Source organism: Clytia hemisphaerica, unplaced genomic scaffold, assembly GCF_902728285.1.
Source record: "Clytia hemisphaerica strain Z4C2 unplaced genomic scaffold, Clytia hemisphaerica genome assembly, whole genome shotgun sequence".
NCBI lineage: Eukaryota > Metazoa > Cnidaria > Hydrozoa > Leptothecata > Clytiidae > Clytia > Clytia hemisphaerica.
Window position 1 is genome coordinate 1,804,297 of NW_027104390.1, and position 18,447 is coordinate 1,822,743.

The window sequence follows — 18,447 nt, forward strand, 5'->3', positions numbered from 1 at the left end:
TACTGATGTGGGATAGGGCTGTGTATTCTACCAGTCATAACAAAGCCCCGAAATGGTATCAGATGCCCCTCTACTCCATACAAAAGCAATCTCGATCACACATTTTGTCCAACCTAGTTGAAATCTATTGAAATCGTTATTTCTTTCCTGTCGACCTATTTGCGACAAAATTGAGGTCATTATTTCGAGGCATAATTATATTCATCATACTTTTTTAGACATTAGTCAACCGCTGTTCATTGGTAGAGGAACTATTCGAATTCTCGAATGAGAGACTTGCAGGAATCTTTTACGTTCATGATGATGACGAAATGAAGAAGAAGAAACTTGATGGTCAATACAAAAGATTGAGAGCTGCAAGAAATATTGTGAAAGATTATGTGGGTAGGTATCATTATACTAATTTTTTATTTTTGCTGCATTTTTTTATTCTTCAAAAATAACTCTAAGCTGTCGGAAATCTAATTACAAAAATTTCCCCCTTCTTCCTCCGACCAAGGAATTATTATAGACGCATTTGGAAAAAAACTGGCTGATTTTTACCGATTTTTCATGTACAAGCCTTGTCCGCAGTAATGACATTATTGTTCACCCTCCTTCCACCATTAAATGATTTTTCGTAGTATTTTTATTGCAGTTCCTCATCAAAGAGCACTTATCCAATTCCCAAAAGAGACTTTAAGCTTTCCTCTGAGATGCAAACTCAGCTAGTTAATTGCTAATGATATATCGCTATGACGTTTTATATTGCGAGAAAGATGCAAAAACATATTTTATATAAGAAATTGAATACTGACACCAGAAATTTTCAAACTTCAAGCTTAAAAAAACCACCGTGCCACCAAAAGATTTTCATACCACAGTAGAGCTATGAGACTCACGTCTAATATATGTCAATCTCAGCTCTTCTCAGAGAATTATTAGAAAGATATTCCCAATTCAAAATTTCGTGTCATTATAAGCATTTTGTTTGATTTTACTCGTCTGATGATGTTTTACTCACACCAGATTTCATAAATGTAACCGCTTGGTATTCTAGCATTTATTTTCAAACTTTTGGCCAGGAAAAGTACACATAGAATAAGTTAGAGAACCTTTTAGAAATAAGAGTATTAATCATTTTTCAAAATCAGAGCCCTTCGAGCCGCCATGACAGTTGTCCTTTGCGGACAAAGCCTGTACATCGATTGTTTTCTGAAACAATGGAAATACAATTACTTCGCTCTCCACCATTTAATTCGAAGTTTATCCAGAGTCTCTATGATAAATCCATGCTCCGAGTATTCAACACCTCGCCAAAATTTTAAAACAACCGCAAAAAATTACAAAGATTTTATATATATACTAATATAACAAGAAAGCAAATTTCAAATACTTTTTTGAATAATTTCAAACTTAATAAATCAAGAAATATAAGACCCAGAAAAGAAATTCCAAGATATATATCTATTGTGTTTATTTTTCCTTCTTAGTTCGCTTACAAAATGGTGAAAAGCGTTCTGAGCTTCCATGGAATTCACAGTGGCATGAAATGGCGCCTGATTCCCCAGCAAGCGTTCGCTCCTCAATCGCATCCGTCGGTCATCTCTCAGTCTTCAATTATGGACCTAATGAAGATTTAAGCAATTTTAAGAGTCGATCCATACCTCCTAGTCCGAGCCCTGCCAGGAGTGTTTCCAGTATACCAAGGAGTCGTTCAGACGATGCCAATGTCGGTATGTAAAATTTACACAATCTTAAACTCATTCATTCAGATAGTATTAAAAATTCTTCCGTCCCAGATGGATTCCGGTCTCAGTTTATAACATTGATTAAAAAGAAACGTTCCCATTTGTTCAGTAGAATTAGGTTTTGCTAACTAAGATGTGGCTGAAATTTGGTACAGAGGTTCTTTATGGGTCGTGGGTCTTTTTTGAGATGGTAAGAATAGGGCCTCATTTTAAGAACATTATAAGAACTGTTGCTCCTGACTGAACTTGCTGATTTCCTGTGATTTCACAATTTTTCATCAAATATATCTAAAACACTTATTGAACAGTAAGAATATCACTAAAGACAGTGATGAAAGTTCTTCCGTCTGAGACGGATTTTCATCTCAGCGAAGTACATAAAGAGTCTTTTCCATCTGGAAATTCTTCATAATTCACCAAAGTTTCAAAGAATCTATACTTATTTTCTGTCTAAAATCCATTTTCCAGCTCAGACGGAAAATACTTGCTTTGAACACCACTGTTCTCAAAATTAATCAAAACTATAAAATAACTCATTGAAAATAGTTTTGTAATAGAGATTTTAAGTCCTTGAAAAATTTGTGGGGTGAAACATTTAACATATTTGTCCTGTCCCATCCTTGTATTTTAAGGAAGTATATCACTGCTAAAGTATCTGTAGAAAATGAAATCAATGAATTAAAAACGCTAAAACTCACGGACAAGATATTCCTCAAAATCGGGAAATCTGTTTGTTCACTCTTTCCAGGTAATACTGTAGATATTTTAAAGCTTATTTTTATCTACTATCTACTCTCCAGGACAACGTATTCACAGGGGAAGTACAAGCAGTGCTGGTAGCTCATCCAGCACCTCAAGATACATGGTCAAAAGTGAGAAGATTCGAAGGAAAAACAAACCAGGCATCATCACCATACCTCCCAGTACTGATGGTGAAACGGACTCAGATCATTCCAAATCAAGATCATGTATGTTTTCTCTCTTCTGATTTCCTTGTATTCATGATATTCATGCCATAATATTTTCTACGGAATGACCCCGGTTTTTGCCAGTGGTAGCAAATTTTATACAACTTTTGTCTAGTTTAAACTTGCCACTACTGGCTAAAACCGGGGTATTTCCGTAGAAAATATAGAAAACATGACGTCATGAATATTATGAATTTGATTGGAAAGGGCATTCACTATAAAAGAAGTGGTGGCAATTTTTTAACTCGCTTTGTTGTTTTCTTTTACGTTTTAGTTTCCAAATATACCGAAACTTGGTAACAGCTGAAATTGATAAAAAGGTCAAAACTGTTTTTCTTGGCTTAGTGGTCAGAGAGGAATAATTCTTTTTCAATCAGTGATTCAAACTTTCATATCATTCCTATCTCTAAAAAAAGGGTGTCGGAATTAGACGAGGGATGTCGATATTAGACCAACTTACGGTATGAGTTTGGGCAGGTTTGGGAATCAGGATTAAATAACATGCGGTATAACTCTTAGATTACCTGGGATTATATTCACTCGTTGTGCTTTACTTTTACATGAGTATTCCCGTTTCTTATCAGACACCTACTTCATATTAAGCTGGGAGCAAACCGTCAAACATTGTTTTTCAAACATCGTGACGTTTCATGTTTGAAATCGATATTTGACGGTTTGCGGAGTCAAAAATCGTATCTTTTCAACAAAAAGATCAAAAAATATGTTTGAAACAATGTTTGAACAAGTTCATAATTCTTTCAAACATTCAACTCGGGGTTTCCCTAGAAGGAAGACATTGCATTGCTAAAGCTGGGAGCAAACCGTCAAACATTGTTCTTCAAACATCGTGACGTTTCATGTTTGAAATCGATGTTTGACGGTTTGCGGAGTCAAAAATCGTAACTTTTCAACAAAAAGATCCAAAAATATGTTTGAAACAATGTTTGAACAAGTTCATAATTTTTTCCAACATTCAACACGGGGTTTCCCTGGAAGGAAGACATTGCATTGCTAATCGAACATTGAACATGACTTCGAACGCTCGATGATTTGAAAAGTAAACAAACGAAAGAAGCCGTTGTAATGCAACAAAATACATGTTTGAGTCAATGTTGGAAAATGCCGCGCAAACCATTCAACAAGAAAGTTCAAATGTTTGAAGAACCATGTTTGATGGTTTGCTCCCAGCTTTAGGACGGTGTCTCCCTCTGTTTATATTGTGCTGAATAAACGAAAGATTGTTTTTCTTTTCCTCTTTCTGACCAATCATGCTTCACACTCCAAATTAAAATTGATGAGTGTGCAAACGATATTACTCTTACGTAAAAACAAAGCCTTTTGATTTTTGTACTAGCTCCAATTCTATGATTTCAGATAGTAATCCAATACAAAATCCAATGACATTATATTTACCTCTCTCTTCCAGCATCCATCACATCCTCGCAATCACCACGTACACCAACACTGCCAAGCAATTCCAACATGGGTCATTCCATTAAACATCGTTTCTCTGGTAAACAACTTCTCATCTCTATTGCGTGCGATTACTGTACACGTGTCATGTTGTTCGGACTGAAGTGCAAACATTGTGGGTATGTATGGCTGCCATCGAGGCAAAAGGTCCAATCTCAAAATTAGTGTCTGAGAAAACTAAAAAATTTGTAGTGAGAAGGGTCCCATATACATGAAAAATGGGTCAATCTCAAAATTTAAGGTTAGCCAAACAGAAAATTTTTTAGTTTTCTCAGACACTAATTTTGAGATTGGACCTTTTGCCTCGATTTTCAGCGGTTTCTCTTTTTAACGTTGGAAATGAATGTAATTAATAATCATCATTTTGAGAAAAATACTCCCAGCACATATTCACTCTCTAAAGGTCATGCCTCCGTAAGAGAATCTGCCTAGGTTGATGCACCGCTTTGATCTTTTTCATCCAGATTCGGAATGAATATCAAATGAGCTTTTTAGCGCGGTGATTGGATAAAGCAAAACAATCGCACCAAAATCAAACGCAAATCGTAAACAAAAAAACATAAATTCTCAGTTGCTTTCGCTTTCATTTTCAAACAAAAAAACAACACAGTTTAGGATTGTTTTGGCTGAACAACCAGGTCCTCATTCATCATATTCTTCAGAACAGAGCGTGGTATGCGCAGAATGGATGATCTGATATGAGATTAGGCTTAAACATATGTTTTGTTATGATTTTGTATTGGGTTGTACATGATGCATATTTACTTTGTTTGAAATTTCTGAAAGCTCATCTGCTAAGTTTTCGAGAAGCAAGACCCCACAAGAAAATCCTACTTTTACAATCTTCATAGTATCACAATATCGGCTAACACGTTTTTTCCAAGGTTGATAGAAAAAATTTAACATCCATTCCTTCTTTTTTTTTTCCAGGTTCAAATGTCACAAAAAATGTTCACGCAAAGTGCCACCGTCATGTAGTTTACCCCCTCAAATGTTAGACTACTTCAAAAAGAAGGTTGATAATGAAAGCAGAGCACAAGTAGACGGTAAGGTCCTTTTCATTTTTGCATGATAGGTTTTTATTGTTTCTTTGTATGCTCTAAGGTCGGTCGGTCTCCTTAAGTGCGCGCTGTGATCGATTCATATGGTTTCAAAAGACCTTTTCGTCAAATTACGTCACGAGCAACGCTTTCCTTCTTTTCAAAATTTTGCTAATTGATTCCCAGAGGAGTTCATAAAAATTTTACTCTATTCATAAAAAGCTTACTCTATTCATAAAATCAGCATTTGAAGACTCGAGGGATTTAATCACCGTTGGTAATGGTTTCAAAACCAGGCAGTCGTTCCCATCAAAATATTTTATGAAAAGGTCTATTATTTTTCCTCGAAGAAATGATTACATCACCAACAACCAAGTTGATGATGATCAGAAAAAAAGATAACTGTCATAAAAAAAGTAGCACGTGCTTAAAAAAGAATGTCGAGAAATTCGACCTTTATTAATGTCAGATTGGACCAATGGAACCTTTTCTTTGAAAGTAAAGTCTAACATCCGTTGATGTTGTGAGAAAAAATGCGATCACTAGTGCGCGCTCTTGGAGACATGTCATTAATTGCTAAACCTATTTACTGTAACATTTTACCCTCTAACCCTTCTCTACTCTAACTGTCAAACATCCTCGCTCGCACTTAGAGGTTTGCTAGAAATATGGTTTATCGGATTTTTTAATATCGTTACTATTTTATTCGACTAGATAATTTAATTTCCTTATGCGGGCTTGGTACCCACCCACCTGAATCGGTCGACACTTTTTTGAATTCATTTTTTTTTAAATTTACACTTTCTTTCTTGAAATAAATCGTTTATTCCTTTTCCAGAACGTCTTTTTTTAAGAGCCAATTCTGATATTTATTAATGCTAATCGTTAAAAAACAACATGAACATCATTTCAAATAGTTTGCGACGCTATGGTTGATATAGATGTGTTCAGAATAGCATTTCAATTTACTTTAATGTAATTTTTAACGGGAATTTATTACTGTAAAAAAACTCGTGAAAATAGCGTGAGATTGCTGGCTTCCAAAATAATCCAGGCTAATATTTCAAAATCAGGTTTCCAGCATACATACATTGTAAAAATCTGCTAACTGAAGAAGTACATGAGCATTGAAAAAAATCAATATAGAATTATAGAGAGTCGACCGAATTTTGCTGCTTAAACCACGACTGACTGAATTATCACTACAACTTCATTATTATTATATAGAATTATGAAATTATTTTCGCGTAACCTTTTCTAGGGTGAACTCACATACACAAATCATACACTAATTCTAACCAATGCAAAATTTGACGAGAATTTTATTTCTCTTTTTTCATATGCTTTAGATCGTAAAAAATTATCGCTGCCTCCAAATCTTATGCTAGGGAAAGACAGTATGTATACATGATTTTTCATACTAGCATGAAAGCACGTTATTTAAAAAAATGCACGTTTCAAAATACATACAAGATATATATTGGGCTATTCCAGAAAAAAATTTCTAGCCCTTATGTCGAGGAGGTCTTTTTTTGGGAAAGGTGACCCCCTGGGTTTTTCTTTCAATTTTTCAGGACCTTGTTGGATTTTTTTATCTCATTTTTTGGATCATCCCGATTTTTCGACCTCGTTTTACTGACCAACCTGGATTTTTACACTCGAATAACCAGACCTCCTGCATTTTTTATTTCCCAGACAACCCTGGACGTCACACCTCCTCAACATAGGGTACAGACTATTTCTGGAAGACCATTTCCTAATTAAACTAATAATTTTTCTAATCAAATATTTTCTTTCCAACTTCTTGCATGACGAATTTTCATTAATGATCAAAATAAATTCTCGAGAGACCAATATGATACTCAGTAAATAATGACAGTCGAATATTATGCTTTTGTTCATATAAAATAAACCAAAAAGTTTACATAATTTCGTAGATATCTCCAAGGCGTTACAGTATAACATATTCTGAATAAAGCCCTAGCGTAGTATAGTAAAGGTAAAGAAAATTCAAAAAGTCATTTCTGAGTATCACCATTTATCTCTGTTTTAAAAAGTCTAGTTATTTAAATATACACAACTATACAACACAAAAATCATATCAAATTTGACCTTTCTTCTCTTTTCATTTAATAGGCTTGGTACCTATAAAACGTACAAATTCTGAGCCTTCCAATTTCGCGAATAGAGTACGAAGTATTGATAAACACATGTCTAGCTCACACGGAAGTCTGATGCATAATACAGTCGGGAATGGTGCTAGCAGCAGCATGGTGGGTGCCGGCTCCCACCGGGGTGCATCAGCTGATACCTATTCTACAGCCTCTTCCACTTCGTCTATCTCCTCCTCTACCTTCCATAGCGATTCTCCTTTAGGCACTCCGGGCGTTGGAGGGGACGGTCACGAGATGGGCAATAACGAACGGTTCCCATTCTTTCCAGGTATTTTGTCTTTTATTCTTCTCTAATTTTGCATACAATCTATTGTGTATTGTTTTATTGATAGGGGAATCTATCAAGCGCTTTGCTTTGCTATAGAAGGAACCCTTCAAAGTCAGGATTCATGAAATAAGGAAAGGTTGCTGTAAAATTTAATAAACGTAACGTTAGTTCACAATACAACATTTTTATGTGATGAAAACTGTGTAGCGGTATACTAGAAGTATAACATAGATGTAGTAAACTCGCTATAATTCAAACTTCTATTATTCGAATCTTTCTGTAATTCGAACTTTTATATTGATCTCCTTAACTGGAATTCTAATCTTTCTCTACTCCGAAGAAAATTTTTTTGGTTCCATGAAGATCGAATTAGAGAGAGAGTGTGAACTGTACTTGCATTAATTGATCGTTACCTCTTCCGTTTTTCTTTGACAGACGGAGACAACCTGGTGGGCGAGATTAGTTTGGTGAACTCGCTTATTAGCACAACCAGTACTGTTAGGTAATTGGTATTTTATCTGTTAAACACTAAAGTACTTCTTCTTTCCTGCCGTAACCACTGACCTTTATTATATCCCTGGACCAAGTTACTGAATGTCGGCCACCCAAGCAAAATATTATGATCAGAGTTTTTTTTTTGAAATTGGTACCCGCGGAGAGAGCGCTAGATCTAGTTTCCCTTGTACACTAGTGACGTAGCGCCGTTTGTCGTTTGTCTTTGCGAGTACCCACTTTTAAAAACCCTCGATCAAAGATGGCGGATATAGCTTGGTCCAGGGATATATAAAGGTCAGTGGCCGTAACCCTTTATGCGCCAACATTTTTTAACGACGACGTAATGTTTTCTACAGCATCACCCCGTTTTTGCCAGCAAATCTAAGAAATTTAAGATAAAGGGTAGATAAAATTGTTTAAAATTTGCCACAACTGACAAAAAATCGGGGTTTTATTGTAGGAAACATTACGTAATCATGAATATAATATTGTAACTACCTTTATCGGCCCTTTTTACGCAGGCCCTTATTGGCGTTATTTTTAGGCTCTTGGCGTAATAAGGGTCGGCGTTAAAAGGGCCAAAATTTAGCAAATTTTACTTAAAAGTTGCGTTAATTTTTGACCTTTTTCTCTATTTAAAGGATTTTGGGTATATGATTCGAAGATAAAAAATTATCAATTGTTTTACTCTAAAACTTCGCAAAAATCGGTGGTTTTCAATGAAACTTTCAACAGTTTACTACTGAAAATGATATTTTAATGTAAATTGAAGCATAAATAGCCATTCTAACAAATTTTGGCGTTATTTACGGCCCTAATTAGCGTAAGCCCAAAATCAGGCTGTGGCGTAATAAGGGCCGGCGTAAAAAGGGCCGATATAAGGTAGTAATTAACCCTAATGATGAATTTTTCCGCACTGAGCAAACTCGAGTACAAAATCTTTTTTAAATTCATGACATTCATGACGTAATGTTTTTTACGGAAAGACCCCGGTTTTTGCCATTAGTGGTAAGTTTTGAACGACTTTTCTCTAGCTAAAACTTGCCACTACTGGTAAAAAGCGGGTTATTTCCGTAGAAAACATTACATCATGAATATATTTTGCCTAAGGTGTAGCCTATACTAGACGTCACCCGCGTTTTTTTACGCAATTAATGTCTATTCCACTTTGCGACTTTTTCGAATGTTTTGAGCCCGTGTTTTCGGGCTCTAAACATTCGATTTTCTGACGTCACTTTTAATTTTCGAAGCTCCTGCAGTAGCAAAATAATCGAATTTGCGTCAAAACACTTGAAAGGCTTCTATTTTTCGAAAATCGTCAAAGTGGAACTCACTAAGAAACGAGATGAAAAATTCCGGTTTTTAGTGAGGTGCTCGCTACCTAAGGTGCGGCCAATTCAATTTGTTGTTTTACGGGCCAAGCTACCCAAAAAAGAGGGTCGGTTGGTCGGCGAACAAATAAAGATAAAAGTAGAATTTTACGTATAAAATTTCCTAAAAAGGCAGCAAAACCTATTACATCTTGACAAAAAATGCGAAATAGAAAATCAAAAGACACAAAATGCTCGAATTCATGGATTAAATGAAAAATTGAACATAAAATTGTCAAAACCTTGGAAAAATCACCACAATTTTGAAAATTTGGCAGTCTGTAAAGCAATGAAAATAAAAAAATAGTACCAAAATCAATTTTATTTTATTCCGATTTCAATTTCAGGGTCGGTCGGGCCCGTAAAACAACTTATCAAATTGGTCTCCTCTCTCTGGCCTAATCTCCGTCAAAACTACAAAATTTAGTCATTATATCATAGGTCTAGTAAAGATATAATTTTTAAGTTAAAACTACAAGTCATATTTGTATTACCATTTGAAAAATGTTTGATTATTTTTTTCAGCGAAGCATCAACCAACACGTTAATTGATTCGAAATGCAGTTCGGATACTAAAAGTTCTTCAGTATGTTAATTTCGTAATATTCATGACATTTAAGTTTTATATGGAAGCTCACATAAAATACCGGGAATTTGCCACTAATTTTGAATTTAAGAAAGTAAACTAGTGGCAAACACCCGGGCTATTTTGGATGCTTGCGTATAAAACATTACGTCACGAATTGAAAATAGCGAGGTTGAACAAATGTTTATTCAGACCGTTCAATGCTATATCGTAGGCTTGTACATAAGATTTCACTTGTATGGTTTGCTTTGACAAGTTATGTACAGGCCTACGGTATCGCACTTTACGGTCAAAATAAACCCGTGCTTAACCTCGAAAATGAGTGAAACAATGCCTTTTTGTTTTTATCTTCTTTGATTTTTTTCCAAACAAAATGGGCTTTTCCAGAAAAAGTTCGTATCCCCCCTGTTGAGGATATAGGATATCCAGGGGGCTTCAAAATTTTCAATATCCTAAGATATCCAGGAGGTAAGAATCTGAAAACCAAGGATATTCAGGGGGTAAGGGTTCAAAATTTTCAATTTCCTAGGATATCCAGGGGACAAGAATTTGAGGACCAAGGATATCCAGCGGATTTTGAAATATTCAGCACGGATATCCAGGGGGTTGGTGTTAGGAAAAATCGACATCCTCAACAGTCAGAATATGGATTTTTTCTGGAAAAGCCCAATATGAACACACTCTTTTTGTTATAAGAACAATTTTATGAGGCTTGAATATGCCAACCATTAAGAGAACACTCTATGAACAATGCTGAGTTGATAAATTTTAAGCAAATGAAGGGCCAGGTTAGTACTACTAAAAATTGTTCATGAAAAACCTGAAACTCCTCAGTTTTGTCTTAGAAATGAGAATATGATATGAACAATAAAAAGAATTTGAAAAGTCGAACCTCATCCAAAGTTACTGGTTCTTATATTAAAATAGTGTAGTTATTAAAAGTTAACATTTTTTTTAACGAAATTAGAGTTTCTAATTTTTAATAAGAATCGAAATATTTTATAATTGATGAAAAATGAAGTTTAGCAGGCTAGAGGACTAATTTTGACATTGTAGAAAGTAAACAAAAAATACGAAGGGACAATTTGTCGTTAGAAAAACTGATATTATACCGGTACAACTAGTGTAGTTTAATATTATACGGATTTGGTTTATTCAGAAATATTCTGTGCCCCCTGTTGAGGATATCGGATATCCAGGGGGTCAACGATTTTTGTAAAAGTGGATATCTTAAGTGGTTAAATATCTACAAAGGAGCGGATATCCAGTGGGTAAAGTGTCTTTTCAAGTAAAAAATACGATATCCAAGGGGTAAGCATCTTTGTAAGAAAGGATATCCAGGGTGTTGAGCATTTTTTAAGAGTTGATATCCAAGGGGTCTTTACTCATAACATAGCAGAGGGTTCGATACTTTGAAAAATCAATATCTTCAACAGTGGGGGTAAATCTTTTTTCTGGAAAAGCCCATTATAAACGACTCTAGTCTGCGAAAAATGCTGACAATCTTTCATTTTTTGTTTTTTGCTTTTCAGACGTTATCAATACAAGAAGAGGAGAATTCAGTGGACGATCTTGATGATCAAATCTCCGACATTCGAAAACATGTCAAACTACGGGTAAGAGTGACTTTTCAAAGCCCTTTAAAAGATTCAAAATGAGATTTGATCCGCCATTGGGTCCTTCCAGAAAATGACCGTACATGGAGGGTGGAGGATATAGTGTCCTAGGGTTGTGAAAAATCGACAAAATTTGCCTTGTCCGGGGGTAGACCTGCTCTTTTTGGGGGTAATTTTGATTTTCCCCGGGGGTTAGACCTGCTGTCCGGGGGTGTCACTCAACCCTCACAATGTCCGGGGGTAAGTTTCAAAAAAATGTTATATATCCTCAACACCTCTTATTCAAATTTTTTTTTCTGGAAAAGCCCACATTACCTTATCGGGGGAAAAAATGTCGGGGGAAAGTGACGAAAATTTTGAGGAGGTGACGAAATTTCCCGCGACGAATTTTTTCCCCGATATTTTATCACCCGACTAAAACTTTGACCCGATTTTTTTATCCCCGACCAAAACTTTGACCCGATTTTTTAAACCCAAACCAAAACTTTTACCCGATTTTTTAAACCTTTATTAACCTAAATTAGTGCTTTAAACGTCGAATTACAAGATCTTTTTCGAGCTAGCGAATGAAACCATTTCATTTGGACAATTTAGTTGGGTGAAAGTGACTAAATTTTAAATTTCGTCGGGGAAAAGTGACTAATTTGAAATTTTGGTCGGGGGAAAGTGACGAAAATGCCTCTAGGTGACGAAATTTTTCTCCGACGAAAAAAAACCCGACTAAATAAAACTCCGACATTTTTTTCCCCGATAAGGTATGTCCGTTCTTCATTTTTCAATAAGAATCAGTAAAATTTTGGTCGATGCTCGGCTGCTTTATGATTTTTTGTGATTTAAAGGTTTTGTTTTTAAATAAGAGTGATATCGTTTGCATCAATTTTAATTTACAAGCTTTTTGATAATGAATTGACACGGATGTGGAGCAAGATTGGTCAAAAAGCATTTTTTGTTTATATCAGCACAAAGTAACAATAGGCCGACACTTTCCTGATTTGAAATATGTGTCTGGTATGAAACGGGAATACTTATGTAGAAATAAAACCCAGAGTCCTTGATCACGCCCATCACGACGAAAATATTCTCTCATTACACTAAAAGAATTCTCCATTCAATTACGCCGATATCTTAGATGGCGCCATCACGCCAAAAGAGGCCCAATCGAGCAATAACACAACGCGCCCTGGCACTTTAAGCTTTAAGCAAACTGGAGTCTAATCCCTCCTATCAGTTTCTCATCATCTTCTTATTAACCTACTCACATTATCTAATAGCATGAATCATTGAGTAAAGGAGAGAAACACGATCGGATGATGATTATGCATGTAAGTTAGCTCAGAACGAACTAATATACCACCAATGACGATCGACAATTATAACTTGACTATTACCAGTCTAATAAATACAACTAACCAAACCAAACATATTTTTAGTCAAATTCGATAAAACTTAATAATTGGGGCTGTTTCATTGAATATCCATACACAGGGGATGGACAAACTTTTCAAGCCAAAAATAGTTCCTGGAAAATGGCAAAATTTACAAAAAAATCCTTCGGAAAAATATTTTTTTAATACCTTAAACCCTCAGGTTGACGAATTAAAATCAGTCTTTTACCAATCTTTTCTAAAACCCGCTGGAAGTAATTCTTCGGATTTCACCCTGGAAATGTTCGACGTCCACCCTGTAAGGATATAACTTGGAATGTCCCAATTACCACCTAGCCTGTACCAAACTTATCTTGGAGGAAAAGATACGCTAAAAAGTATGGTAAAAACATCAATCACCCGTTGGCATTCAGAATGGGGCTTGTCTGTACACAGACCCAGTATCTACGGTCAATTTCAAAGTTCATTGCCGAAGCGATAAACGTGAGATACTCTGGTACAGAGTAGAGTGGTGCAGGCTATGTAACTAAACTAATTTATTCTTCATACAAACCAATTTCACATTGACATTTCTTCAACAACAGACTTTTAAACAAAAGATAATCAAGAAACTTTTAAAATAATTTACATAAAAACCAACCAGTAATAATACCAAATTCTCTATAACAACCAAAACAAACATGTGACTCGAATTTATGAGTATATTTGACCATTTTCCTACGAAATAGGGTGTTTTTGAGTCTACAAAGCCTTGAAATGTTCTTAGCTCGTTCTTAACATTTTGGCCATCGAAGCATTATGTTCTTATATAGTTTGCAGAAAACTAACGCAAAGCTACCAGAACCCATAGAATCAATCATTTGAAACTTGTCAACATCTAGAAAATCAGAAAATTCGGAAAATCCTCAAGGTGCTCGATACGTAACTGAGAAATCTAAAAAAGTTTTAGCCGGGACTTTAGCTTATAACTAAGTCTAAAGAAGACGCAAAAAAGCAAAAGCAAAACATAACAATAGACTGAAAAACAATCAGCATAATCTTACTAAGAGCAACTGACAACCAACCGTTACAAAAGTTACTGAACCGTCTATCTTAACTCCCCGATACATCATATTTTTACTTGCTATTCACATATTAATGTCTAACGGCGCTACATCATCAAAAGTATTCGAGGAAAAGTAGATCTGGCGCTCTAGATGCATTTTCACCGCTATTGAGTAGTGCCGTCATTTGGGTATCAATCTCATAAAAATTCCGATCAAAAATTTTTGGTTGGCCGGGATTGAGTCACTTGGTCCAGGGTCCAAAGGTCAGTGCATCCGACCGACCCTACCTCAAAACCCTCCGAAAAACCTCGATTGTTTCGAGTGTATTACAATAGAAATCTCTTAGGAATTCCTCAAGTGAATTCTATTGTAATACACTCGAAACAATCAATCCCACGATGCATCGCTTTTTTAGAAAAATCAAAAACTCCGGTAAGGTCTATTACCCAAATGTAAATTGAACTTTCATAAATCGTCAAAAAAAAAGATTTTTCCGACCAGGTGACCCACCTCCTAAAACTAGGTTCGGGTGACGGTAAACAAACATTTTAAACGTCCAACCTTAAATGAAACCAGCTACCTTATCGGAACTAATTTTCGCGGGAACTAATATTCGCGGTCGAAAAAAAAAATCAGAAAATTGCATTTCGCGGGTTTCGATTTTTGCGGTTTTTCGAAAAAACACGAAAAATGCTAAAATTAATTCCCTCGAAAATTAGACTATATTACACTATAAAAAGTACAATGAATCTTCTAACTTATTTTGAAGATTTATTTTTTCCTTTCCTCTTCATCTCATTGAAATTGGATTGATTATAACTGTTTGCTTTTACAGAATCACGGAAGTTTGATGTCAGAATGGGTCATTCCTTTCAGTCAAATTGAAATCGGTGATCACATCGGTGTTGGAAGGGTTGGCAAAGTTTACAAGTAAGCTTTATTGAAAGATATTTTCATATCTGCTTTTGCCTATCAGTCTATGTTGCTCTTCGTACGTGGGCGTGTCTATTTGCGGGGTAGACAGTCTACTTTTGCCTGTCAGTCTACGTGGCTCTTCGCACGTGGGCGTGTCTATACGCGGGCGTGTCTATATGCGGGATGGACGTCACACTGAGGTCAGTCACGTTTTTTGACATACCACGGAGGTCCTTCAAATTAACCAATGGTCGTTCGTTCGTTCGTTCGTTCGTTCGTTCGTTCGTTCGTTCGTTCGTTCGTTCGTTCGTTCGTTCGTTCGTTCGTTCGTTCGTTCGTTCGTTCGTTCGTTCGTTCGTTCGTCTGTTTAGGCTTAAAACTCAAAGTAAAAGTAAGGCTTCAATAAATTGTGGATGTTATTATACAAGCTACAGGCTGAATAGACCTATAATGTATTAAGAAAATAGAAAAAAATAGCAATAATAGTAAGAAGAACCAATATACTTTTGGAGATCAAGAAATTAATGATGAAAAAAAAAACTGAAAAATCCTAAAAAACCTATTTTTAGGAAGTTCTCGGCCCAAATTTGCCTAAAAAGATTCGAAATCGAGATCGAAAATCGTTACATTTTGGGTATTTCCATTTTGCATCATTGTGCTAGAAATCAGAAAAAAACTAAAGAGCCAATCGCGAGAAAACAGACGAACAGACATGGGTTAATTTGAAGGAGTTCCATGGTAGGTCTAATAAGTTCTCATAGCGTCAGCCCCCTGCTAGTTGGGGGGTTACACCCTAAATCTTTCCCAAAAAAGGAGGGGGCTGGAAGTACACCACTTTTTTTTTGGGAGGGGGGCTATGTAATTGGGGGGAGCTAAAATCTCATCACTTAAATTTTGCTCGCGGCACAATATTTATATAAAAACTGTGCAAAATATTTTATCTTAAACTTAGAACTGAACGCAATTTACATTGGAAAACCCTTTTTTACTGGATCAATTGTTTGAAAGTGTCTAGGGTCAAAAGTCCGGGGGGCTAGCAAAAAATTCTTAAATCTTTGGGGGGACTTAAAACTCTAATTTTTGCCTGTGACCTAAACCCAGGCTGACGCTATGGTTTTTGACTTGTTCTTATTTTCAACTCAAATAAAAACAGAAATTTTATCGTTTTTTGAAATTTTTTTTACGCTTTCATGAAAACATGACGAGGCTTCTGTTATTGTATTTAGAGTGTTTATTGTTAACAAGAGATCAAGCGATGTAAATTTTCAGTAACCTAACTTTTAACTGAGCCGATTCACTTTTTTTTGAGTAGCCCCTCATTCTCTTTGTTTCATTATCTTATTTCTTTTTAATACTTCAGACACTTCAATACATAGTTCGCCCCCCCCCCCACTTTCTTAAGGGGGGATGACACCTTCCGAAAAGTTGAAGAAGGGGGGGATCAGAAAAAGGGGGATAGCAAGGAAGGGGGGACAGTTTAAGAAGATTGTAGATTATTTTCAAGCACAGAAATTTATGAAATTTGGTCGGATGGGGGGGGGGGGGGGTCAAACCCTTTTCCGCACTATTCAATATTTTTCTCAAAGCATTCCATAACAACTTTCGATATTTTTTACTTAGAGCAAAATGGCATGGGGAATGTGCCCTCAAAGTTTTATACTTGGAAAACCCAACAACGGAAGAGAAAAATGACTTTAAATATAAGGTAGGTCATCACATCGCGTATTTCTTTACCACCTATTTGTATTTCTATTCTTCCTTCTTGAAAAAAATTGAAAATCAGAGAGGTCATGCCTCATGATTTACTCTTTAAGTGCCACGGTCATTTTTTTCTAATTTTTTTTTAAGAAAATCGTTAGTTCAAACTTTAAAGGTTTATAGAGGAGTTAGAAGCTTGTTCATAGCTCGTTGGATAGTTTAGAGTCTCCTCTTTCTTTTATGCGCTTTCGGTGCCGCCCGATTTAGGAAGGGCGGAGTGGGCGGCCGCTAAAGCTGCGCGGACCTGCCTGAATAATAGAAAGGTGCCCAGTTGTAAAACTTCAAGCTAATTCGCTGAAGACAGAATCAAGTAAAGCAGGGCCAAATTTGGAGGTTCTTGGATCACTCGTTTACCAAAAATGGTCAAAAACGGTAAAAATCTTAAAACAGTTGATTTTTGTCAAATTTTTGCATATTTTTTTGACTTTTTAGCTTAAAATCTCGCTGAAAAGACTCATTTTTGATGTTTTTTTTGCTTGACCATGAAGCCCAATCCAATTACTACGAGTTAGGCCAAAAGTGACTATTTCTAACTTAAACTAGGCATTACAGGAGGGCAAAGCCCTCCTACATAACGCGAAAATTTGAATTTGTCGATTTGCAAAAAAAAAGAATCCACGTTAAGATATGAACTTATCGTAAAAATTAGTAAAAATTTAATATTTCACAGAAAAGTGCTAGCATATCTTCCGAAGGACTTTTCCGTTTGCCTTGAAATTTGACAACCTTCTTAACCTAAGGTTGAACTACCACTGGTGTAAAAATAAACGTTGCTGCATAAGTAGAATCGCAAATTTAACCGCTAAAATCGCAAATTTTTCAACCAAAAATACATTCAAATATAGCGCTTTTGATTCTCTAAAACAAGCAAACAACATTTTCGAAACAATATTTGTCTATCAAAAGTTACAGGCAATCTTGTTTCCACTGCCAATTATATCTAGATAGACTTTAGGTATGATGTTTACATTTGTTCTAGGTACAAGTATTACGGCGTACGAGACACGAAAACTTAGTTTTGTTCATGGGAGCTTGTATGGAACCTGCAACCCTTGCTATCGTTTGCTCGTAAGTCAAATCTTAAGTATCTACAGTGAACTTTCTCTAATTCGATATTTAAAGGAAATCGGATTTTCATCGAATAAGGGAGCGAATCGAATGGCGTAGTGTCGTTTTTTATGATACAGATGACGCTCTCTAATTCGATATTCCAGGAGAATTGGATTTTCATCGAATAAGGGAGCTTATCGAATAAGGGAGCGTCGTTTATGAGAGTTTCTTGTTGACGTTGACTTCCGATATTATCAAATAATGGAGCGTAACGAATAGTAGAACGTCGAATTAGAGAGCGTCAACTGTATTGCTATTGTAAAATGTAGCAATAATTCCGTCTTCTGGTGTCTTCTCATAATTAAGTGTAGAATACATAAGTAATATTTTCCTATGCAGCTTTTTGAACGGGAAGAAGTAAGTGAATCTGCGACCGCGGTCGGAGGCGACCCGAAGGCTCCTTTTTCGATAGCTATCTACACGAAGGTAGGGGAGGGCGTTACTCTTTCTCCCTGGATTTCTCCACTTACCCTTGATCATTCTCTTAATTACTGAGCATCAATCAGAAAGGCA

The 18,447-nt window shown here is 35.9% G+C and overlaps 1 protein-coding gene across 6 annotated transcripts in view; it reads left to right on the forward strand.

Annotated features, from left to right (window-relative positions):
* Positions 1-18,447, forward strand: part of LOC136819843 (kinase suppressor of Ras 1-like) — a 29,286-nt gene that overhangs the window by 7,012 nt on the left and 3,827 nt on the right. Inside the window, exons 3-16 of one of the 6 annotated variants that reach the window (XM_067076083.1) lie at positions 219-384; positions 1,473-1,715; positions 2,531-2,698; positions 4,125-4,290; positions 5,102-5,217; positions 6,561-6,608; positions 7,348-7,653; positions 8,089-8,155; positions 10,044-10,104; positions 11,637-11,720; positions 12,992-13,042; positions 14,987-15,081; positions 16,687-16,771; positions 17,804-17,892. In XM_067076083.1, coding sequence (XP_066932184.1) covers positions 219-384; positions 1,473-1,715; positions 2,531-2,698; positions 4,125-4,290; positions 5,102-5,217; positions 6,561-6,608; positions 7,348-7,653; positions 8,089-8,155; positions 10,044-10,104; positions 11,637-11,720; positions 12,992-13,042; positions 14,987-15,081; positions 16,687-16,771; positions 17,804-17,892 — 1,745 coding nt within the window. The remainder of the gene's footprint in view (positions 1-218; positions 385-1,472; positions 1,716-2,530; positions 2,699-4,124; positions 4,291-5,101; positions 5,218-6,560; positions 6,609-7,347; positions 7,654-8,088; positions 8,156-10,043; positions 10,105-11,636; positions 11,721-12,991; positions 13,043-14,986; positions 15,082-16,686; positions 16,772-17,803; positions 17,893-18,447) is intronic. The other 5 variants (XM_067076085.1, XM_067076084.1, XM_067076087.1 and 2 more) reach the window with 5 other exon arrangements.